Source organism: Nicotiana tabacum, chromosome 22, assembly GCF_000715075.1.
Source record: "Nicotiana tabacum cultivar K326 chromosome 22, ASM71507v2, whole genome shotgun sequence".
Classification (NCBI taxonomy): Eukaryota; Viridiplantae; Streptophyta; class Magnoliopsida; order Solanales; family Solanaceae; genus Nicotiana; species Nicotiana tabacum.
In genome coordinates this window covers 197,537,962-197,564,460 of record NC_134101.1, presented here as the reverse complement: position 1 = coordinate 197,564,460, position 26,499 = coordinate 197,537,962, and the positions used below count along the sequence as shown (strand labels likewise).

The window sequence follows — 26,499 nt, the reverse complement described above, 5'->3', positions numbered from 1 at the left end:
CCTTGCAATCACTCAAGGCATCCACTCCTTTCATCCATTCAAAGCACCTGGCCTAGATGGTCTCCATCCCTACTTCTATCAGGAATACTGGCCTGAGATTTCACAATCAGTTGTCACCTTTTGTAAACAAGTTTTTTCACAAGGACGTATTCCTGACAAAATCAACACTACCTACCTTTGTCTTATTCCCAAACAATGTCATGCAACTCAAGTCACCCATTATCGACCCATAAGCCTCTATAACACTATCTACAAAATTATCACAAAAATTATCGTTAATCGTATCAAGTCCTATTTACCAAACATTATCAGTCCAACTCAAGCTAGTTTCCTAAAAGGGCATCGGGCAACAAATAATGCTATTATGGTCCAGGAAATCATGAACAAATTCAAAAATAAAACTAATAGTACCCTTTATATACTTCTTAAATTGGATCTCGAAAAAGCCTTCGATAGATTAGAGTGGTCTTTCATTAGACACACCCTTACTTATTTTAACTTCCCACCTTCCTTCATCTCTCTCATCATGTCTTGTATATCCACTTCTTCCATTTTCATTCTATTCAATGGATCGCCAACTCAATACTTCCTACCCTCTAGAGGTATAAGGTAAGGAAACCCCTTTTCCCCATACCTATTCAAATTATGCATGGAAATGCTAACTCGCTCCATTGACCGCGCAATCGATTACAAGCAGTGGTCCCCCATAACTCTTTCCAGATCAGGTCCCCGTATTTTCCACCTACTTTTTGCGGACGACATAATATTCACCTCTAAACTAACCACAAATTCATGCCACTTCATTATTGACACTTTCACTAACTTCACCAATTTAACTGGTCAAAGGATCAATTTTCACAAGTCAAAAAAAAATTTCTCAAAAAATTGTCCACTCCATCAAAAAAACTTTGTCCTCAACTCTTTCAATATGTCCGAAGGGAAATCTTTTGGTTGGTCCCTGGGATTCCCCATTTTCCTTAGACGACCCCTAAAAACGGACTTCCAACACATCTTAGATAATTTTAAATTAAGGCTTGCCGGGTGGAAGACCCAATGCCTTACTATAGCAGGTCGAACCACCCTTATCAAATCAATGCTCAACTCTCTACCTAATCATACCATGCAATATATCTCCCTACCTCACAATCATCACCCAACTCGATAGATACCAAAAACGTTTCCTATGGGGCTTCACATCTCAGAAAAATAAGATGCACCTCATTAAATGGGACACAGTTACACTACCTAAAACCCAAGGCGGCCTTGGAATTCAAAACCTCCCCACAAAGAATAAAGCACTCCTAGCTAATCTAGCATGGAGACTTTTTAAGGATCCATCACTCTTTTTAGGCATCCATTCTCCTAACCACTAGTCTTACTTCTAAAAAGACCTCCTTTATTTGGAAAAACATCCAACATGGCTGGCACCATTTCCAATTAGGGGCTAAATGGGTAGTCTCATCGGGCAATCATATTAACTTCTGAGATGATAATTGGATTGACCATCAGACCTCACTTAGATCACAACTTGCAGGCCCCCTACCACTTCAAGAGTCTCAGTAGAAGGTTAGTTACTATATCCACGACAATAATTGGGATCTAACCATATTACCATTTCAGCTTCCTGGACCCTACTTCTTAAAATGCTCAGTATTTACCTACCTCAATACCCTACTCATCCTGATTCCCTTATATGGAGTCTCACTCCATCTGGGCAATTTACCGTCCAATCTTGCTATCATGATTTAATACCACATACACCTCCTTCAAGCAATACCTGGATTTGGAAACTACCTACACCACCAAAAATTAGGTACTTCCTTTGGATATGTAGCCACAACAAACTCCCCACAAATGCTTATTTAGCTCACCTAAACATTATCACTAATCTCCTATGCTTCTACTGTTTTAGAGGCAAGGAGACTATCACACATATCCTCTTCGAATGCACTGCCTCCACCTCCTTATGGGCACACCTAGGTCTTACCTCCCTTATAACCTCCATATCCTCTTCGAATGCACTGCCTCCACCTCCTTATGGGCACACCTAGGTCTTACCTCCCTTATAACCTCTCTTAAAGACAGTAACATTCCTCTAATGTAGCTAATCAAAATGCTGATCGCTCAATACACACACCACACCCCTTACAATATTACTCCACCTACATTAATTCCCTGCTGTCTATAGGGTATCTGGATCCAAAGAAATCATAATATTTTCAACCATAAACGTAACCTAGTGCCCTTTCATCAAATAATTACTCGAGCCGCGGAATATCAATTCCTTACATTACCAAAACACAAGCACAAACCCTACGCTCCCCTTTATATCAAATGGCAACCTCCAAACCCACACCACTACCAATTAAACACTGATGGAGCTGCTAGGTCTCCAGGTTTTAATGGCATAGGGGGTGTCATCCGTTCACCTGAAGGGGATTGGCTTTTGGGATTTGCAAAGCACACAGAGTTTGGTAATAACATACAAATGGAATTACTTGTCTTACTCCATGGATTACGCTTAGCCCTACAACATGGATACCTCCCATTGGAAATCAACATAGATGCTAAGGAGGTAATCACCTTGCTTCAATCTGACAACCCTCACTATACTAATTTGCTCACTGATTGCAAGTTGTTGCTCAAGCAGCTGGATGATCCACTTATGCAACATGTTTACAGAGAGGCAAATATGGTAGCTGATGGATTAGCACACTACGGCACGCAACTAGCAAGTAGTGATGGCTTGCAACTTTTGATACACCACCACCTTTTGTTCACCATCTTTTCCATGCAAACAGAGAAGGGGCAGTATGCAGGAGACTTGTCAACCCTTGCATTTTTGAAAACCATGTTACCCCAAACGTAAATCCATGCACAAACATGCTCCCCATTCCCGTATCTAGTAACCACCTAGCTAGTAGTTGTATTGATCCTAGTAATCAACTAGATAATAGACTAAGTAATGATCCACCTGTGGATCACGGTAGTACTGTAGCTAATAGTTTCAATGCTGATTCACCTATGGATCATAGGTTAATAATAACTAATCGTGTACCATCAGCTCACACTAGTGCACGAGCACATTGTCCTCTGTAAAGCTTTAATAGTAGTAACGAAGTAATCTTTTAAGACTAAAAAAAAATGCTGAGTCAATCATATAGTTAGATAGAGAACTAAAGTATTTGAAGACAATGCGGTCTCCATCAGTCTCATTCCGAATATATAAGAACTTTTGAAGTATTACTTTTTTTTTTCCGATTTACGTCACTTATTTATTTTATAACTATCCAATTTCTTTTTTGTTGAACAATAATGTTTTCAAATTTTTTTGCAGGTGACATGGCAGACAGCAGAAAGTTTCTCAGACACTTTACCCTCCCTAAATAAAAATCGAGCAAGTAGCAAGAATAAAAATTATATAATTACAACTTCGAAAATTTATACGAAATTCGCTCTTTTGATTAAATGAAGAAAACAAATGTTATAATTGCAATAGTTCTTTATTATATAAAAACAACATATTGGGATGCTTTTCCAAATCGAGAAGTGTTAGTTGGCTAATCCCAAGTAAATTTTCATATATTCGGTACAATCTATCTCTCAAACCTAACAATTCTTGTAAAGCGCAGAACTTACGTATACTTAATTTGTTAATTTTTAATTTAGTTTTTTTATTTCACTTTAAAATTTGTACATTACATATGGTATGCAACCGAGCAAGTACACCTTACTTTCGAAAAATATTTGGACAGAATATCATGATGTTTACGCGTAGGTTCAATCACAAAAGGGAAAATGACCAAAGTATCTATATCTATATTATATTAAAAGCACGAAGGTCCTTAGCAAAATGTTGTTTGCCTTTTTTACCTTTTAAAAACAAAATTTACATTGGATAAAATTATAAAATCAAAAATTTTCCTTATATTTAGGAATTCTAAATAAATAAAAAAATCTAATATAATTTAGTGTTTGATATCTTCTCCTAATAAAGATACAATATATTAAGACATAAAAGAATACAAAAAAAGTAGTAGGAAAGATTTTTGTTGGTTTCCAACAAGGAAACTTCACGTTTTATGTGGTATTTTTTTCCTTTGTCCTTGTTTAATCAAAAAGACCAATTTTTCTTTTCATATGATTTATTTGTTGTTTTTAAAATTTAAATCATAAGTATTTTATTAGAAGCTTGGTTGTTATATTCGTTAAAATTTACTATGGCGTTAAGTTTTGAAATAGTAATTATTGTTTAAAAAATAGTAATCATTAATTTGTGATAAGAAACTAATTATCATAATTTAATTTACAAAAGTACCTAAATTACCTCAATGCATATGTTAAAATAAAATAGATGGAAAATGACTTTTATTTTTGGTCAAACAAAAACTAATATTATTACTGAGAAATTTTGCTACATAATTTAACTTTTCAAAACAAGAATTAGTTAGTAAATTCATCTTGTAGCTAATAGGATTTTTTATAATATATAGCTGATTATGTCACTAAGTAGGATTAGCGATAAATTTTATTATTTAACTACATAATTTATCTATCGTTAATTTTTCTTCTCTTTGTAGTTAACTTGTCTTAGAATACATGGTACCTAGATGACTATTTTGATACGAAATTAATATAAAAGAACGAGATACATAATAACACTAAACTTTCAATTATCTTGGTTGTTGTCGTGCTTAGATAGAACATCCACTATTTTTTGTTACTAAGTAGGCTCAATATTTGTCATATTCAAGAGCTTATATTTTTAAAAATCTTATTGTTAAGGGCTTATATTTTTTCATAATTTTATACGGATCGATAGAAGGTACATGCGCATCGCGCTTATCCTAGCACGAAGACCCTTAGCGAAATGTCGTTCGCCTTTTTTACCCTTTAATATAGATTTTATATTGGTTATAATTATAATTTAATTATTCTACTAATATTTAGGACTTAAAAGTCAACTAAATTTTGGTCATTAAATCTTCTCTTATTCGGACTACATATATAGAAACTCAATTTTAGGAATTTAACACCAAATAAAAATTTACTTATAAATCCTTTCCTTAAATAAATTATGTAAAGTAATTATGACATTTTCACACGTGCATTAGACAAAATGTGTATAAACGTGTTAGAAATCTACTAATAAAATTTTAGATCTAATTTTAGGTCTTCAAAAGTTAAAGATTACTAATAATATGTAAACCAAACTTAAACATACTAGGTTGTGTATGAAAATATATATAAATAAGATTAATACGACATGCTTACGTTTTGAAAATAATAGTAGTATTTTTAATTTGAAGTAATAAGTACTATAATGTACTTTAAGTTAATTATTTGAATTAGTTGAATATATATTGTAAATTTATACACATATTGAATTAAAAACCGATTACAATACTCGAAAAGTAAAACATATATAAGATAAATTTATATATTGAAATTAATTAAAATAAATTATATACATTTATTCATAAGTAATTTAAGGTAGTAGTTAAAATAGCTAAAAGAAAACATAGTGAGCGAAAGGTATAAATTGATATTCCTCATTGAATTAGCTATACAAAATCAATATTCTTTGTTGAAATAAATTTACACATTTATTTTAATTTAAAAATAATATTTATATAATTTTTAAAAAGTTTTATACTCATTTAGATAGGTTACACGCGCAATGCGCGTACCGTAAAACTAGTAAAGAAAAAAACACGTACTACTAATACTAATTATAATAATACTTTAAAAAAGTTTAATTTGTATTATGTGATTTATAAAGTAATAAATAAATAAATTTCATACTAAATATTCTTCCTTTCACTTTGTTTTGTTTGACATAGTTTTACACTTTTACTTAACACAAAATTAATAATGAAAAGAGGTTGTCAAAATTTATGGTCTTAAATATATTACATATTGTGTGTAGTTATAATTTTTTTAATTAATATCAAAGTATGCTATTCTTTTGAATTAATTAATAAAAAACAGTGGGAAGTAATTCATGTAAGATAGTACTCCGTATTAGTTTATATGTTTTGGCACCAAGTTAAAATATTTTAAAATTTATGGTCCTAAAAGTTTACTGTGAGTCCATTTGGCTTAGCTGATTTAGAGTAACTGATAAGCATTATGTGCTGAAAAGCACTTTTAGGTGCTGAAGCTGATTTAAAAAATAAGCAGTTACGTATTTGGATAAAAGTGCTGAAATTAATAATAAGCAGCTGAAGAATTGGGTATACAAAGAGTTTTGTTTTAAAAAAAAGTATTTTAGGGATAGAATAGTAAATATTTTGGTCAAACCTAAAGTGCTTATAAGCTGAAATTTGATAACTTAGGGGATACCAACTTATGTCTTTTGACTTATTTTTGGCTTATAAACACTTAACTTATAAGTACTTTTAATTTTAAACGCGTAGATAAGCCAAAAAGTGTTTATAAGCCAGTTTGATCAGCTTATAAGCTTAGCCAAATATCCTCCGTATAAAAGTTTTGTGAAACAAGAGTATTTGTGTGGTTATAAAAATTGTATTTAAATAAAAAATTAAATTTAAATTATTTATAAATAGATTTTTTTTTTTTGAACTAATAAGGAAAAGTACGTCCCACTGTCTCTGTCCATCTCCTTTGTCACATAAGCTGTTTTCAACAGGACAACAGCAAAGCACATTCTCTCTGTTATTTCTCTCTCTCTAAAATTCTCACTGACGCAAAACCTGAAAGAGAGAGAGTCAAGAAAAGATCTCTCCTCAGTCTCCATCGCCATGAACGACCTTTTAAATGTAAGTTTCTTTTGCCCCTTTACATCAATTTATTAATTTCTTTGGCTGCTGAAAATTACATAAAAATGTTAGGAAAAAAGGACATTACTTTCTTCACCCTTTTGAGTTTTTTCTTTCTTTCCATCTTTCACAAGCTTAATTTGTCAAATATTGCTGTCTTGTCAGCAAAGTTGCTATTTTGTTCTGCTTAATTTGATATGAAGAAAACGTTTTGTTAGTGAGCTTTATGGTTTGTTAATAAAGGAATTCTATTTGTAGGAAGCAATATATGATCACTTGTAGTTGATGGGTAAGCCAAAGATGGGAATTAGGCTGCATAAAGTGACATCTGGGATTGTGACAATTGTTAAATATTGGACTTTCTTAGCTACTGTGAATGAAGTTGATCTCTAAAAGTTATGCAGCAACAATTTTCTTGATTTGTTTCTTTTTTCTTGCTTGATTTGATTTGGAGAAAAAGCGTTTAGTATGGACTTGATGGTGGATGATGTATTTTGTCTGTAATGGATTTGTAATGTGCTAAGCATTCTATGACATTTAGCATCGTGGCAATTGTTGAAGCTGCATTGTCGTCCTCTTTTGGCTACTATGATTAAGCTATTTTAAATGGAAGACAAATTCCTTGTTTCCCCCTTCCTTTTCTACTACATTACTTGCCTTGTAGAATTGGTTAAGCAAAGAATGCAAGTTTTAGTATGTCTCCTAACAAAATGCTGCTTCAAGATTCAATATAACAAAGAAAGTAAAAAGGAGACTCCTTTTGGCTTCACTGGGCGGGAAAGATATCCAAAGTCTCATTTAAACATGTTTATTGAGGGACAAGGCTCATATTTTAGCTTGATATTATGGAAACAGAAGTCTTAATCATTGATGTCGTCTTAAGTTTTATGAAGTATATATGCATGCCTCTTTTACTGACCACCACCCAAGGGGTGGCCTAACGTTCAATGAAGTTGTAATGGACGATAGCGATCAGGGTTCAAATCCCAGCAGAATCTTCCATTTGTTAAGCCTTGGTAGTTAGACTTATCCTATATCTTTGGTGGTGGGAGGTAGCGGATACCCGGAGATCCAGATTGGAAGAGGTGTACAAGCTAGTCCCAACACTACTGTTGTAAGAAATGTTTCTTTAGCTAATGCTGATATATCATCATTATAACCATTTTACTGGATGAAAGCTCCTTGGAGAATCCTGTTGGCATGAAGAGCTATAGGTTTCAACAACCCCACATCAGATCCATTTTGCTTATGAAAAAAGTCTGAATCTCAGTTTTGATGCAGAAATTAATTGGTTATGTGACCTATGGTTAAAGTTTCAGTTTATAAATGGTATATACTCTCCTAGCTTGTGCGGGACACTTGTAAATTTCTTTTCTTTCTCACTGTTAATATCAAAAACTCTCTTTTGCTAATGCTTTGCTTGTCTGTCCAATTAATAAAATATGTGGTAGAATCAAAACTTTTATCTTGTCATGTCTAAGTACTTATTAAATACTTATCCTGGGATTATTCCTTTGTCTTTCTTCAATAATGATTTCATGGCCATATTCGATGTATGTCGTGCTATTCTTCTTCTTCTTCTATACCTTAGAGTAGTTTTGTGCCTTTTGGTATTGCTAGTATTTTTACCAATCAATTGCACTTTAATCCCATACTAGTTGAGATGACTATACAAATCATCTTATATATTTCATTCTATCTAAGGCTCAAAACCAGAGGGTTCTTCATAGTTAAATTAAACTATATTTATATTAGCTACTGTGAATGAAGTTGATTTCTAAACATTATGCAGCAATTTGTTGGTTTGCTATTGTTTTTCTGCTTGGTTTGATTTGGAGAAAAATGTTTAGCATGGACTTGACTGTTAAATAATGTATTTGTCAATAATGGATTTGTACATGTGCTAAGCGTTCTATGACATTTAGCATCCGGCAATTTTTGAAGCTGCATTGTCGTCCTCTTGTAACTACTGTGATTCAGCTAATTTTAAATGTAGGTTAGGAAGGCGAGTTCCTTGTTTTACCCTTCCCTTTCTATTATATTACTTGCCTTTTTGAATTGGGTACACAAAGAACTGCAAATCTTAGTGTGGCTCCTAAAAAAATGCTGTTTCAACATGACAAAGAAAGTAAAAAGAGGATTTCTTTTTGGCTTCACTGGCCGGGAAAGACATCCAAAGTCTCACTTAAACATGTTTATTGAGGGACAAGGCTCATACTTTAGCTTGATATTCTCCTTATGGAAACATAAGGCTTAATCATTTATATCCTCTTAAGTTTTATGAAATATATATGCATGCGTCTTTGTACTGGCCAATACCCAAGGGGTGGCCTATCGTTCAATGAAGTTGTAATGGGCAATAGAGATCAGGATTCAAATCCCAGCAGAGGCAAAAAATGTTAGGTGATTTCTTCCATTTGTTAACCCTTGGTAGTTGGATTTATCCTATATGTTTGGTGGTGGGAGGTAGCGGATACCCGGAGTATTAGAAGAGGTGTATAAGCTAGTCCAAACACTACTGTTGAAAGAAAAAAAGTGTGTATTGACCATAACGTTGCTAATGCTGATGTATCATCGTTATAACTATTTTACTGAATTGACCAAAGTGAGAAGCAAAAATATTCTGATAAAGACGTTCCTCGACGAAAGCTCATTAGGGAATCCTTTTTGGCATGAACAGCTATAGGTTTCAACAACCCCACAGATCAGACCATTTTTGCTTATGCAAAAAGTTTGAATCTCAGTCTTGATGCAGAAATTACTTGGTTTTGTGACCTATGGTTATAGTTTCAGTTAATAAATGGTATATACTCTCCTAGCTTGTGTGGGACACCTGTAAATTGTTTTCCTTCTCACTGTTAGTATCAAATATTCTCTTTTGCTATAGAATTTTGCAAATGCTTTGCTTGTCTGTCCAATTAATAAGATATGTGGTAGAAATAAAACCTTTATCTTGTCATGTTTAAGTACTTATTAATACTTATCCCGGGATTATTTCTTTCTCTTTCTTCAATAATTATTTCATGGCCATATTGGATGTATGCTGTACTATACTTCTTTGAGACCTTAGAATAGTTCTCTGCCCTTTGGTATTACTAGTATTTTTACCGATCAATTGCACCTTAATCCCATAATTAGTTTAAATGACTATATGAATCATCTATATATATTCCATTCTATGTAGGCTCAAAATTCAGAGGATTTATCATAGTTAAACTATATTCACGTCGGTTATCAACCTATAGTGACCCAAGTACTTTACTCAGGTTTGGAACTGGTTTTGCTTGTCACAGAAAAGTAATTTTTTTCCTTTAAAATATTGCTGGTATTGATCAAATCCCAGAAGAATGTCATTTTAATTATTCCTTATAAAGTTCTACATTCTTCTGATTTGTGCTTGTAAAGAAAAAAAAAGTTGTTTTTCGTTATGTAACTGTTTGATTTGTCTTGTAGGATGGTTTTGATACCTATGAGGCCCCTAGGAATCAAAATGATAGACATGGAGATATTGAAATGGGAATACAAAGACCAATGGACTCTGGGGAGCTAGGTCTTGATGATTTCTTTAAGCAGGTTTGCTGCAAAATCTTGTTAGATGTTATCTCGGAAAATTAACAGTGTGATAATTATGTTTTCTCCTCTTCCTTTCCTCAATTACTTCCCCTCCCACGTGTTGAAGTTGATCTCCTGAAAATTTCGTGCTTCCTCCTTTTCTTGCCTCTTTTTTGATGTTGCTAGGTTCACCAAATTGAGAAGCAGTATGAGAAGTTGGAAAAGCTCCTCAAGAAGCTTCAGGTATAAATGCCCTTCGATTCTACTACGTGCCATCCTTTTGTAAATCTAAATCAGTTTTATTGCAATCGTAGCATGCGATGATTGGCATGTAATTTTTGAAGGTTGCATTTAAGTTTTCTTTATTTTATCTGATTCATGCATAGGTAATGAGCATGCAAGGATTAAACCAAATTTTTGGACAACTGTACTAATTTTGATTTTGATTGAACTAAGCTTGTGGAACTGCTTTAGATGATAGAGCGAATCCCGAAAGCGACAAACCATACAGTTTTACTGAGCAATTAATTTTGGTGTAATTGACACAACTTTGAGAGGTTGGGGTGTCCATATCAACTATATAGGAGTGATTGAGAATTAGAAACAGAAGGACAGGGCACAATAGTATGGGAAGAAGGTGGTAAAGTCCATGTGTTTCACTCCCGTGGCAGGTACCAATCACTAGTAACTCAATCCTGCAGCATGAAAAAATTAGAAGAATGTCACTGAATAATATAGTGTTCGAGTTAGTTGACATATTGAAACCAAATTGAAAAGCCGTTAGGGCAAATACAAACATAAGATTATGGCACAGAAGGAATAAGGTTGGCAATGCTATAGTAGTGAGTTCAGTTCTGTCTCCAAGTATGTTGAAGGCGGTGACACAGAACAAGCAATATGAGATTATGAGTAAATAGTTTGGAAATGCAAGAGATATAATCAGAGGCACTAAGTTGAAGACTCATGGGAGTTTTGAAGCTCCTCAAATTCCTTGATTACTTAACCTCTCACTCTACATTTTCTAGATTGAGCTACATTAGCTATAGTTCGTGGTTGAGCAACATTAGCCTTAGATGATTGTGGTATGCCATAGAGAAAATAACACAATCTCGAGTATGTCCTACTCGTTGCAATATGTCTGTGCCCCCTTTGGACAAGCACTTAGGGATTAAGGTGAAGAGACCATTGGAGGAGTTGGAGTAGATGGAACTTTCGCTAATGAGGTGGTAGAAGAGATTTAGAGAAGATTCTTGAAGAGATTGTATATTGTAAGAATTGTATCACAACCGAATACAACTCTAGCATTTTCATAGTCAGTCCAAACATAGAAAGAAAGAGCACCATAAAAATTTGCAGGGTCATCAATAGAACAATGTCTCTTAACCCTTATTTATGTATAATACAATAAACCCTTCTCTCTCTATATGTATGTATGTATATATATATATATATAGTTCTATATATAGTTGTAGTAGGTTAGCCATGTATACATATTTGAGTTACCCAAAATATCCTTACTATTTCTTGCTATCTCATTACATGTATGGACCTTTTTGTCTTTTCGTCAAAATTTCCCCTAATTTCCCTTCTTCTTTTGCCGATAGAGAACTGTTTAGTTCCCCTCTCTTTCTTCAGACTTTCAATTGCAATTGAAGAGTATTTGCTTGAAATTGAATTGAGCATTGAGTAATCAAAAGCTTTTGTCCTAGTACAACTGCCACTGTAGCCTAATTCTCATCATTCCACAACATATTCCGTAAAGCCCTCTCTATTTTCATTCTTAGTAAATAATAACAAATACCCAAATTGTTATCATTTTGGTCTTTCCGAACGACATCAGTGGGTTTTCTTCAACGGAGATGGAGATTTTTGTGCAAAGCCACCAATAATATTGAAAAGAAATGGTTTAAGGTTGAATCTTTGGAACAGCAGGAGAGAACGACAAGAGCGATTTTACTACATACACTATTTTCTACCCTTTTGCCCTGCGTTCTCCTTGGATCCAGCGTTGGAGATACCGGAAAATCTGAAAATATAACTTTCTATATCTTCGAGAAAATTGGAGCGGATTATTGTGAAAATTTATAGAATTAATCTACGGTACAAACAGATTCATCTCATCTTAATTTGCCTCCAACTTTTTTGGTTACCATGTGATTTTTTCTTCAAGACAGCAATAGGAATTTTAGAGAGGAAATGGAGGATTGGCTGAGTGGGAATGCAGAGAAAAAAGGGGACTTTGGTGAAAGACAAAAAAGTCCCTAAATTTAATGTGATGTCAATAAATAGTAAGGGTATTTTGGGTAACTCAAATATGTATACATTGCTAACATACTACAACTATGTAGTATGTTATTTATGTAAAACCCTTATTTATGTATACAATACAATAAGCCCTTCTGTCTCTACATATATAGCTCCCATTGACAGTAGGACACTCTTTCCTAAACCCACCAATTATAGGATATGTTCGAACCCCTCTATCGTTGAATTGCAGTAATTACATAATACTCAATCCAAATCAACAATTTAAAAGGCACCGGGCTTCGTTACTACAACTTCACTTTCCCAGTTAAAAGTATTTGAGTTGGTTTATCAGCAGCATCGTGTGTAAGAAATAAGGTTGATCTGATTTTAGCTTTGTTTTTTTTTGGGGGGGGGACACCTTGCTTCAAGTGCATATAATGTGATTCCCTTTTCCACATAATGAGGAGCTCTTCTATGTTAGTAATTCACAAAATTCATTCTCTTTGCTTGTACTAAAACCCACTTAAGGGGGTTGAAAAGGTAATTCCAAGAAGTGTACGTCGACTTGTAGGTTAGTTGATGTAAGATATAGGAACATAAGGTAGTTACCAAAAGGACAAAAACAAAGACATAGGGACCAAAGGAGCTCAGAAGATCCATATATGATCTTAATTGTTTCCTTAAATATTTAATTGTTAAGAATAAAGAACCTCAAGATCTTTTCCAATGCTCTTCACAGGATGCTCATGAGGAATCAAAGGCTGTCACAAAAGCTGCTGCTATGAAAGGTAATCTATTTTCTTGTGCTTATACTGTGTGGCATGTGCTGGAAGAATTTGATTTGCATGACTGATGTGTTATTCACTCATCGTAGGTGCCCTATAAGCTAGTTCAACTAAGAGTGGAGTAAGAAACCTATCATATGATACCTGAATTAATAGTTGAAGTGTTAAAGGTGGTTTAGTTTATAAAGGCTGCATCAAGGTCCACCGATAAAAACATATGATTATTTTATCTTCATCTAAACCTGGCAGTAAAAGTTTTTCTATTATGTAGGAATAGTTCAACTTGTTGAGAAGATTTTTTTTTTTTTTGAGAAAGGTTCAACTTGTATAAATGAATACGATAACATATACCAAATATGGACCTACTTCCTTTTGTTTTTCAGTTAGGAAAAGTAGATAATAAATATGAATAAAATAAAAAATGCAGAGGCTTCTGTTAACATTTTTTTGGGTTTCCCTACTCAATTATATTCCAACAGCCGATTCTCAGTTTACATACGTCCCCAAGTGTTTAATCACTTTATAGATGGGAGAATGATCAAACTTAAATCAACTAGTCAGTTTTTGCAGAAAGCTATGTTCTGAGTGTGCTTTTTTATTTGTAGGAATATGAATACTTTTCTTTTCTTTTGGTTAAACCATCCGGTGTCCAGAATCCGTTGGCCGACTAATCCGGCCGCACAGTAGAAAGCCTACTATGGGGGGTCTTGGTGCCCCCTACCAAGACTCCGTTCTCAGGCTCGAACCTAAGATTAAGGGTGGAGGAACCTTTACCATTCCACCACACCCGTTAGTGACGAATGGATATTTTTTATTTTTCTAAAGAATTATAAAATATAAGATGTTTAATAAACAAGCTTCTATTAGTTGGACATAGACCAATGACAAACATCACGTGCAAAAGTTTTGCCTATAGACTTAGAAATGAATGACATATGACAAAGATGAGATAAAAACATATTGGGATGATGACAATGATGATAACTTAAAAAGGTGTAAATAGAATGAGAATTATGATTAGAAAGAGTAACATTTTAAAAATGTGCTAAAGGACTATAGGAAGGAGAAAGGTCCTTTGTAGGAGGAAGGATCTAGTTCTAGGCATGAATCTTTTAGGCCTGATGTAGGCATTGTCGACGATGATAAGTCAAGAGTCTTGGAGTTGTGGTAGAACATTTAGGAGAGATAATATTATCCCCAAGAAATAGGTAAAACCGCAAATAATGTTCCACCTTGTTGGTCATAGCACCCGTATTTGAACGCTTACTATTACTGCTCTTCTCAGGTTCACCTCTTTTGGATGCCCTGCTTCTTGTTTGAAGTTATTTGTTTATCACAGTTTAAGCCCCCCTCAGTCACTATCATAGTTGACCCTTTCTTTCAGATCCTCACTTCTATGAGCAGATCACTCTCCTCGGGAGTTCTCTCCTTGACTACACCCTCCTCGGCTTTGTTACCCAAACACTCATCCTGAGCAATCTCTTCAATGCTATCTAAAACCCTTGAATCACTGAATTGAGGGACAAAGACCTAACCCCTACTTTATTTAAATAACTAAGATAAAGTCTAAGACCGACATTCCCATCCGCCCTTACACAGGGCCCCACCTTTAGGGCTGTGTGAATGCACGGGAGAAAAATCTTATTGATTATCTAAAGTGTTGTACAATGCCCTATATCTATATAGTGATAACATAATACTAGGTATGTACTTCCTGATGTGGGACCCTATACATGATTAACTAATTGATGCTCCCCCTCAAGCTGGTGCATATAAATCATATGTACCGAGCTTGTTACAGATGTTACTAATACGAGAACCAGTAGGAGATTTAGTGAAAATATCTACTAGTTGATCATTCGACTTCACAAACTTTATAACAATATCTCTTGAGAGTATCTTTTCTCTGACAAAGTGACAGTCGATCTCAATGTGTTTAGTCCTCTCATGGAACACCAGATTTGGTGCAATATGAAGAGCAACTTGATTATCACACACCAGTTCCATCTTGCTGATTCTCCGAACTTCAACTCCTTGAGCAACTGCTTGACCCAAACTAGCTCACACGTTGCCATAGCCATGGCCCGATATTCTGCTTCGGCGCTAGATCGAGCAACTACATTCTGTTTCTTGCTCTTCCAAGAGACCAAATTACCTCCTACTAGAACACAATATCCAGATGTAGAACGCCTATCAGAAGGTGATCCTGCCCAATCAACATTTGTGTATCCAACAATCTGCTCGTGGCCTCGATTCTTGAATAGTAATCTTTTGCCTAGAACTGGCTTTATATACTGAAGAATGCGAACAACTACATCCCAGTGACTATCACAGGGAAAATCCATAAACTGACTTACAACACTCACCGGAAAAGAAATGTCAGGCCTAGTCGATGTGAGGTAATTCAATTTGCCAACCAACCTCCTATATCTCGTAGATCTCTAAGAGGCTCCCCTGTCCAGGCAGAAGCTTAGCATTCGGATCCATAGGAGTGTCAACAGGTCTGCAGCCCATCATTCCAGTCTCCTCAAGAATGTCTAAGGCATACTTCCGCTGTGAAATAACAATACCTGAGCTAGATTGAGCGACCTCAATAACTAGAAAATACTTCAATCTGCCCAGATCCTTAGTCTGGAAGTGCTGAAAGAGATGCTGCTTCAGATTAGTAATACCACACTGATCATTACCAGTAATAACAATATCATCAACATAAACCACCAGATAAATACACAGATTAAGAGCAGAATGCCGATAAAACACAAAGTGATTAGCTTCACTACGAGTCATGCCGAAATCCCGAATAATAGTGCTTAACTTACCAAACCAAGCTCGAGGGGACTGTTTCAAACCATATAGTGACCTGCGCAATCGGCATACAAGACCACTAGACCCCCCTGAGCAACAAAGCCAGGTGGTTGCTCCATATAAACTTCTTCCTCAAGATCACCGTGGAGAAAAACATTCTTAATGTCTAACTGATAAAGAGGCCAATGACGTACAACAACTATGGACAAAAAGAGACGAACATATGCTACTTTAGCCACAGGAGAGTAAGTGTCACTATAATCAAGCCCAAAAATCTGAGTGTATCCTTTTTCAACAAGACGAGCCTTAAGCTGATCAACCTGGCCATCCGGGCCGACTTTGACTGCATAAACCCAACGACAACCAACAACAGACTTACCTGAAGGAAGGGGAACAAGCTCCCAAGTGCCACTCGCATGTACAGCAGACATCTCGTCAATCGTAGTTTGTCTCCATCTTGGATGAAATAGTGCCTCACCTGTAGACTTAGGGATAGAAACAGTGGACAAAGATGATATAAAAGCATAATGAGGTGATGACAGACGATAATAACTTAAAATGACATAATGAAGATTAGGATTAAGAGTGGATCGTACACCTTTGCGGAGTGCAATTGGTTGACTGAGAGGAGACAAGTCCGCAGTAGGTGCAGAATCTGATGCAGGACGTGAATCACTTGGGCCTGATGTTGAACGTGGACGGTGATGATAAGTCAAGAGTGGTGGAGTTGCAGATGGTTAAACTGGACTAGGTATATAAGTGGTAGAACTGGAGCTATAGGTGGTGGAGCTGGAGTTGTAGAGGAAGATGAATGGGAGATAGTGACTGAATCTCCAAAAGATGAAACTGGTAGCACCTCAGAAATATCTAAGTGATTACCTGGGCCTGTGAAGTATGATTGGGTTTCAAAGAAGGTAACATCAGTGGACATAAGATACCGGTTGAGGTTAGGAGAATAGCATCGATACCTCTTTTGCGTTCTCGAGTAACCCAGGATTACGCACTTAAGAGCACGAAGAGCTAACTTATCTTTTTCTGGAGTAAGGTTATGAACAAAACACGTGCTTCCAAAGACACTGGGTGGAAAAGAGAACAAAGGTAAGTGGGGAAACATGATAGAGAATGAAACTTAATTTTGGATAGCTGAAGATGACATACGATTAATAAGATAGCAAGATGTAAGAACTGCATCCCCCAAAAATGCAATAGAATATGAGATTGTATGAGTAGGGTACGAGCAATTTCAATAAGATGTCTATTCTTTCTTTCAGCTTCCCCATTTTATTGAGATGTGTACGGACAAGATGTTTGATGAATAATCCTATGAGAGTTCATAAACTGCTGAAATGGGGAAGACAAATACTCTAGGGCATTATCACTACGAAATGTGCAGATATATACCTCAAATTGATTTTGAATTTCAGCGTGGAAGGTCTGGAAAATAGAAAACAACTCAGATCGATTTTTCATCAAAAATATACAAGTGCACCTGGAATAATCATCAATGAAACTGACAAAGTAGCAGAATTCTAAAGTAGAACTGACCCGATTAGGACCCCAAACATCTGAATGGACTAAAGTAAAATGTGACTCTGCTCGATTATCAAGACGCCGAAGGAAATGGAAGCGGGTATGCTTACCGAGCTGACATGACTCACGCTCTAGTGGACAAGTGAGATAAACCAGGTACCATTTTTTGATGTTTTGACAAACTGGGATGTCCCAACCAACCGTTTATGTAATAAATCTGGTGAATCGGTAACAGGACAAGTTGAAGGAAGACAAGATGTGAGTCCATGTGATTTTATAAGGATAATGTAATAAAGTCCATATGATTCACGCCCGGTACCAATGATTCGCCCTGTACTACGTTTTTGTATAAAAACAAAGTCATCAAGAAATAAAACAGAACATTTAAGTGATTTGGCTAAGCGACTAATGACTATGAGATTAAAAAGACTACGGGGAACATAAAGAACTGAATCTAAAGGTAAGGAAGGAAGTGGGCTTGCTTGACCTATTCCAGTTGCCATGATTTGAGACTCGTTGGCCATTGTGACTGTTGGGAGAGATTGAGAACATGAAATAGTAGTGAAAAGAGATTTGTTACCAGAAATATGATGAGATGCACCTGAATCAATGACTCAAGACTCAGAGGTTGAAGATTGAGAGACACAAGTCAAGCAACTATCTGTTTGAACAACGGAAGCTATCCCTGAAAATGTCTGTTTACATACTTTGTACTGAAGGAACTTAATATAATCCGATAAAAAAACCATCTGGATTGGATGCAATGCATTGGATCCAACGGATTGTGAGTTAAAGGCTTCTAATACGAATGCCATTATACTATTGCGCCGGAAAAAGCAGAAATTTTCTGGGAATTACTATTCTCACCGGAAAACTCACTCTTCAAGCCGGAAAAATATAAAAGTGGTCGGAATTTGATTTTAATTGGATGGGTAGGCTCGAATTTGCGAGGAGAAGAGACTGTTCTGAAGAAATTTTCCCAAAATTTGGCCGAAAATAGCCTCACGCGCTAACTCGTGGACGTCGGAACTTCGCCAAAAAAATTCTTCCGGCGGCGCTTGAGAGCGCGTGGGTCCGTTTCCGCCGGAGAATTTTTTGAGGCTTGGTCGCCGAGCTCTGATCTACTTCCTGGTGTTTGGTTTTTGCACAACACTGACAGATAGTATGGTTCTTGTGGACAGGAGAACTAATGGGTTGAATTATTTTTCCTAGGGGTTAAGTTATTGACAAAGCATAGCATTTTTCATAGAAGAACTAAACTTCCTATTTGGGGCTATGGTTCTGGTCCTAGAGTCTGCCAAATCTTGTATGGGGTGAAATTGGAGGCATTATTCGACCACTAATAAGCTAGAAAACTGGAAAGAACCTCGTTGCCGGAACTTGGGAATTAAGACAACGTGATGCCACACTTATCTCTAGTTGCTGTGTGGCTTCTCATATTGTGCTTGTAAGAAGGGCCCAATTTTTGTGATAGTGTTATGCTTAATATGCACAAAGACAAAGACACCTGGGATAACTTTCACGGCTGTCAACAATTACACAGTGACACTATTTTTTCTCTTAGAGGTCACTAATTAATGCACAATGATTAATTTATCACTTAGCTCTGATACCTTGTGAGGAATAAGAGATACTGGAGAAAGAATCGAGAGATTGCCTGAAGGTAGATGTCTTACGTTTCGTATGTTCACGCTCCACTATGCACTTTTATTACATTTTTCGATGGGGGAACAATTATATACACTTTTATATATGACATGTCAAGTCTAATCTATTTACACAAGCGATCAACGAGAGTAGTGCTTTGTCCTAATTATTGAAAGATATAGGTTCTATTTTGTGTTGAAAGATCTTTTAAGTTATAACAAATAAGGAGCAGCAAATGGAGGAGGAATAAGTTGCACTGAGGGGGTGTTTGGATTGGCTTAAAAGTTGGTCAAACCAGCTTAAAAGCACTTTTTTCTTACGTCTACTTTTTCTATTTGTTTGGAAAAATCGTCTTTGTTTGCTTCTCTTACTCATGTATAAAACATGTAAATAATTATTTTTAAGTAGGCATTCCTAAGTGATGGGATTGTATATGTCTTCTCTTACTCATGTTCAAAACGTGTTTATAATTATTTTTAAGTAGGCATTCCTAAGTGATGAGATTGTATATGCAGCAATTAAGCAGCGAATGGAAAAAGATGTTGATGAAGTTAGCAAAGTAGCTCGATTCATCAAATTAAAGATTGAGGAACTTGACAAAGAAGTGAGTAAGATTAGATGCTTTCGTCTCGCCTTATCCCAAAAGAAAAATTCTTTCATCTCTCGGTTCTAATACTTTTGTGTTTTCTTATGGCTATGATCTATTTTCTTACATTGTAGAATCTGGCCAATAGAAGCAAACCAGGATGTGGTAAAGGATCAGCTGTTGACAGATCAAGAACGGCAACAACAGTGTAATTTTGAGTCCTTACATATCCTTTGTCTACTCAATAGTTGTTTCTTTTCTGATATGGTCACACCTTGGTGTTATTTTGACATTCTTGGGTGGGTATCTCTGAATAACTTATTTAAATGGATGAAATAATGTCTGCTGGCATAAAACTATGTATTGGGTCAGACAGTGGATAAGTTTGAGGATAGAATTAGATTGTTGCCATGCATTTGTCGGTAAAACTGCATGCTATGCTCTTTTTCTCTTTGAAGTACAGTTATCGCATACTACTTAAAAGTCTAATTGCTCTATTACCAATACACAATCAAATGTTCTTTCTTTGCTTCTTCTTAGCAACATATTCGCAGGTTGGCTTTTGCCTTGTCAAGAGTGCATATCTGACTTACACGAACATCACCTTTTGACTCAAACTACAAAAGTAATGACCAATTTATATGCTCGTAAAGAAGCAAATGTGAGTTCTTTTTTTTTTTTTTGAGAAGAAGCAAATGTGAGTTCTTAAAACACAGAAATCAGTATCTTACAGTTTGTCATAGTGCTTAATGTGTCAGAAAAAATGAAGCAGAGTAATTATGCCTTTTATCATGCTTCCCTTCTGTTCCAACAATTCAGATTCTCAGTTATTCGCCTATTACACATATGGTCAATGAGTGAACTCGGCCTGTTATCTTTGATTGCAGTTCATTGAAAAAAAAGTTCAAAGATAAAATGTCCGAGTTTCAGGTATGTCAGCTGCATTAGAAATGGCTCTCTCTTCTGGGGTTTGCTTGCTTTTCAATTTTGCTGATAAAATATGCTTACAGACATTACGAGAGAACATCCACCAAGAATATCGTGAGGTTGTTGAAAGGCGTGTATACACAGGTGTTAAGAACTCCTAGATTTGAATTTCTGTATCAGTTACGTAAGGATTTTCATAATTGTAACTATTTGCTTTTGGTGTGTATGACAGTGACGGGCAATCGAGCTGATGAAGAGGTGAAGCTATGTAGTACTTTTGAATTCTTGAAAATGCTAGTAATGCTTTTTGTGCACATCTAATTTTCCCCCTTTATTTTCCACTTCACGCAGACAATTGATCGGTTGATAGAGACTGGGGACAGTGAGCAGATATTCCAGAAAGCTATTCGAGAACAAGGGCGAGGACAGGTATGAACCTGCTCAGCTGTTTATACTATCCTCTTCGTCAGTAGCTTCACAGTGGTGTCCTAGTGTTAATTCACATATGACGAAGGTTCAAGATATCATGCTTTAACTAGCGTTTTCTAAATGGATTGGGGCATATGGTGGTTATGCTTGTAAAGTTGACCACTCTAGGTTTCTGTTTGAATTTCCTGGGTTATGGTCAATTAGGACCTCCCTATACCATCTACTGCTGTTTGAGTTCTGTTCATTTACATATAATCGGATATTTAAGTAGGTTTTCATGAGTAACATCCTTGAGGGCCCTGATGCTTTCTCTCTCCCCTCCCACCAATTCTTACCATGTCAGCAGTTTATTGATACAGGAATAGTTTCACAGTTTTAGCAAGAAGGAAAAAAGATTGAGCTGATTGGTAAGATAGGATTGGGGAATAATTTTTTTTTGGTTCGGTAATGGAATCAATAACTTCCCAGGGGAAGCCTCTTGCCCCTCTGTTAAGCAGCCGTAATATTTTCTCACCATCAAATAATTCAAATAAAATAATTTCTTACCTTCGTATCTGTATCCGTACATATAACTCTCACACCCCTTGTTACGCAAGTCATCCCTATGAGAGGAAGTTTTAAGCACCCGGGGTCGGTAATCCAAGGTAATAAGGAGATTGACGATGATGTCACACATCATATTGGTGCGGGGTGGATGAAATGGAGGTTCGCATTTGGTGTTTTGTGTGACGAGAATGTGCCATCAAGATTTAAAGGTAAGTTCTATAGAGTGGTGGTTAGACCGACTATGTTGTATGGGGTGGAGTGTTGGCCAGTAAAGAACTCCCATGTCCAGAAGATGCGAGTAGCAGAAATGAGGATGCTGAGATGGACATGTGGGCATCCTAGGAGATAATAGATTAAGGTGGGAGTGGCCTCTGTGGTGGACAAGATGCGGGAAGCTAGCTTGAGATGGTACGGGCATGTGAGGAGGCACACATATGCCCCAATGAGCAGGTATGAGAGGATAACTATGGTGGGCTTGAGGAGAGGTAGAGGTAGAGGTAGGCCAAAAAAGTATTGGGGGAGGTGATTAAGAAGGACATGACGCTACTGCAGCATACCAAGGACATGATAGGAGGACATGGAGGTCGAGAATTAGAGTAGAAGATTAGTAGGTAGTCAAACATTTCTATGTCCCATACCAGTAGTATTAGTAGTATTTTCATATTTTCTTATTCTTAGATTTCTGTTTCTTTCGCTTCGATCATCTTATCATCTTATCTTAATGTTGTTACTATTTGTTGTTACTGCTTATTTTCTTCAATCCTTGATCCAAGGGTCTATCAGAAACCTCTTTACCTTCGCAAGGTACACACTACCCTCCCCAGACCCCACTTGTGGGATTACACTAAGTTTATTGTTATTGTTGTTTCAATTCCATTTATATTTTCCTTTCTCTCGGATGCTATGCTGTACTCTCCCTGTGAAAACAAAAGAAAAGAAAATTATTTTTTTCTTTCTCACTTGTTGGAACCATCATAAAGGAATAGACTCATTCAAAAACCTTAAAAATAGGAGGGATGATTTGACTTGGGTAGAATAAGAAACAAGGAGTGATTTCCACACTGCTGTAGCATCTTATACTGTCAACCCTTTCACAAAATTTCTAAGCAGGATAATTTGCCTAGTTGACTAAGGTCTCTTTAACCCTCAGGCTGCTATTGCCAGACCAGTGTCATGTGCTTGAAGTAGTATAGCAGCAGATTACTGATCAAAAACAGTAAAGTAATACATCGTAATCGAACCACATTTTCTGCTACATATATGTAAAACTGTTGCTGGGTCAAAAGATGTAGGGGTTAGAGAGGTAGGCAATTAGTTACAACTGCATGCAGAAGTAAACATCAGATAGCAGTGGGAGGGAGTTATTTGGTTGGTCATCGGTGAGGCTTCAAAACATAGCATTATTTTGGTAATATGTCATATTTTGGCCACCGGTCTTCATATATAATCAATTGTAACGATAAGCAGTTGCTCTTCCTTGCTGGACAAATTTTTATTTTTCCCTCTTCATTATTTCATTGGAATGAAGTTATGCAAACTGTAGCCTTTATCCCTCTTGCTCTGTTATCTAGCAGTTTAGTTTCACCAACTACGACGCTAATGTGCCACTTGTCAATGTTACTGTTTTGCAGATAATGGATACCCTAGCAGAAATTCAAGAGCGTCATGATGCAGTCAGAGAGCTAGAGAGGAAGCTTCTTGAGTTGCAACAGGTATGACAAGTGTCCCTATGACGAGGGACAGAATAACAGCAAAATTTGCTCGAAAATCCCTCATTGTCAAGAAAGGGGGGAAAGAGAAGGGACAAGGAACACAGGAAAGTAGATGAAAAATTAGAATTATTTTTGTTCAATTCTGTTGAAAATATAATTAAGTAATAAATGGTATACCTTCTCTAACAGCTTAAGTTTTTGGATGAGATGGTTACACAATTCAACGTGTATTAGAGAAAACTGAGGTCCTGGTTTCAAGTCTCAGCGCAACGCATTATTGAAAGGACCACATTGCTTAACTTTAAAAAGAATCAAGCCTTCACGTAAAGGGCACATGCTAAGAATATAATTAATTAAATAAAAATGTACCCTCTCTAACAGCTTAAGCTTTTAGAAGAGATGGTCACAAAATTCAACATATTTAATTTTATATCATCTAACTGTGGACTAAACATGAGTTCAGAGTGCTTAACATGGTCCCTCCTACCATATGTTTCCGATATCATCTGTGTTCAGTATAACGTCATTGTTTATTCACTCCCAATGATATAAAATCATTGAAGTGAAGGAGTTCCATAGTTATCTGGAAGGTGACAGGCATTGTTGGAAGTGATGATGCCATTATGGCCTGATAGAAAAGAGGAAAAACAGGCAGTGATATCCGGTTTGAAATTCATTGTTTTCTTTAATGCAGATATTCTTGGATATGGCAGTGTTGGTTGATGCTCAAGGGGACATGCTTGACAATATAGAATCACAGGTACTGAAATTCATTATCTTGTATGACTACTCTGATACAGATCCTTTTTTTCTTTTTTCTTTTTTCTCTTGCATTTTATATTTTCTCTATCTTTTTGTTTCATTTCCTCATTGCTTGACATTCCAATTGAAATTCATTACCTAGTATGACCCTCACCCTGGTACCTACTCTTTCTTCTTTTGCATATCTTAAATCTTCTGTCTTTTTATTTTTTTTTCCTCATTGCTTGACAATCCAATTAAAATGCATTATTCTTGTATGAATCCTACCCTATGTTTATGTTTTCTTTCCTCATTGCTTGAGAATCCAAATTTCAGGTTTCAGCTGCAGTAGACCATGTGCAATCAGGGAATACTGCTCTACAAAAGGCAAAGTCACTACAAAGGAACTCAAGAAAATGGATGTGCATCGCCATCATCATCCTTCTGATAATCGTTGCAGTCATCGTTGTTGGCGTGCTCAAGCCATGGAATAGCAACAAGGGGGCTTGACTCTTTCTCCCACACAAGCAATGTGCAAAATACAACTGCAAGTTAATGAGTTCTATCTCTGCACACACTTGGTCAATTACAGCCTTTTCTCGGTTTTGTGCATGCTGAACCTGAAACTGTCTGTACCTCAAAATTTGAGTTAGAAACAGTCACTGGAAATGTGTTATTAATTCTTTACAGATCTGTTTCTGTTTTTGGGTTAGCGGGACTAGGAAGTGGTTAGTGTAACGTCAATCCATACTACACAAACTCATCTCACCATAGCCAAGATAAGTTGCATGGTGGTAGAGAAAGTTTTACCATTTGCAGGTGGTGTCGTTGCAAGTGATTGTGTGTTGCTTGGTTGTGATGGTCACACAGTGCAAACTCCAGCAAGCTGTGGAAATGTGCTGAGGATCAAGATTCTCATCTCTGTTGTCTTTCATATAAAATTTGTTCTGTGTACTTTGCTTGTCTGTGATGTCATATAAAATATGTTACAATACGTTTGTTCTATTCGATCGACTAAAAGAAGTCATTATGGCTAATTGAGTTGGTACTGCCACCATTTACAAACAACCCCTCATCCCGGTGCTCAGTGTCACATGAATAAGCCTTGCTGACGAACTTATTGTGGTTCAATCCTTACTACTTTTAATTATGGTTAGTATTGTAGGGATGGCAAGTGGTGTGGGCGGTGCAAGATTCTGCCTTCCCACAAATTTTCAACCTGCCCTTCCCTGAATTTATACCCGTCCACCCGCCCCGCTAAATTTTGTTTCTTCTTCAATTTGCCTCATATTTAATTTAATTTCTTTTTGAAATGGCTGCTAGGCTTCTTGGTGATTTCTTACATTCTTGCATATATCCTGCAAATTAACCATGGAGTAGCAACTTGTTAAATAAAAATATCACGTCACATGGATATCATCAAGAAAATCACCCTCAAACCATCACTTAAACATCATCAAGAATGACATCCTTATTTTGCCACATGCGCATGATCAAGAAATATCATCCTTATTTTGCCACATGCGCATGATCAAGATCGCCACCTGTGCAAACTCGAGAATGCCACCCTTGATTCGCCAAATGTGCATAATAATAATCACAATCGCATGACAAAGATCTTGTGTCAACACCCAATCAATCCGCCCAAAATATCCGTATGTTCCAAAATCAACACAAAGCAATATGCCAAATTTCCATCAAAGATATGAGCCCATAATTTATCAATAAGGTGTACAAGGACATGATAATAATAAAAAAATATGGATGGATGTTCAACATATTAAGCATGACTACGGCTAAATCAATTGTAGCAATCAAGTTAATGTAGTCACAAAGTGATTAAGCATGTTTATATAAAGCATATAATCAAATTAAGGCATATTAATAGCCTTAGGTCAATCCAGTCATAAACCACATCACGTACACATTACTTTTCACTTAACACAAAAAGACAAATAAGACCAAATCCTAAGGAGTTTTCGTTCACACAAGGTTATGCAAGATACTTACCCTAATAAGCACAAATCAATCCTCTAATATAACCTTTCCTCTAAAAAATACCTCCGCCCGACTCAAATCTAGCCAAAATAACTCAATAACATCAAACAATGCTATAGGAATGAATTCCAATCAATAACGTCCAATCTTTGCCCAATCCCCAAAGTTAACAAAAAGTCAACCCCATGCCCACACAGTCAAAACCTAAGTCA

The 26,499-nt window shown here is 36.1% G+C and overlaps 1 protein-coding gene across 1 annotated transcript; it reads left to right on the top strand.

Annotated features, from left to right (window-relative positions):
• The first annotated feature begins 6,610 nt into the window (after window positions 1-6,610).
• Window positions 6,611-25,326, top strand: LOC107784419 (syntaxin-132). Its single transcript, XM_075244398.1, has 13 exons — window positions 6,611-6,782; window positions 10,236-10,355; window positions 10,521-10,577; window positions 13,321-13,369; window positions 19,864-19,952; window positions 20,069-20,142; window positions 20,822-20,864; window positions 20,945-21,005; window positions 21,094-21,119; window positions 21,213-21,290; window positions 23,468-23,548; window positions 24,243-24,308; window positions 24,626-25,326. The coding sequence occupies exons 1-13, from the start codon at window positions 6,765-6,767 to the stop codon at window positions 24,797-24,799; spliced, it is 936 nt and encodes a 311-aa protein (XP_075100499.1). The 5' UTR covers window positions 6,611-6,764; the 3' UTR covers window positions 24,800-25,326.
• The last annotated feature ends 1,173 nt before the right edge of the window (window positions 25,327-26,499 follow it).

Bases quoted from the DNA above. Each gene is read 5' to 3' on its own strand.
- LOC107784419 (XM_075244398.1), top strand. The intron at 21,120-21,212 runs GTGAAGCTATGT...CACTTCACGCAG, and splicing joins GCAATCGAGCTGATGAAGAG to ACAATTGATCGGTTGATAGA. The intron at 23,549-24,242 runs GTATGACAAGTG...TCTTTAATGCAG, and splicing joins AGCTTCTTGAGTTGCAACAG to ATATTCTTGGATATGGCAGT.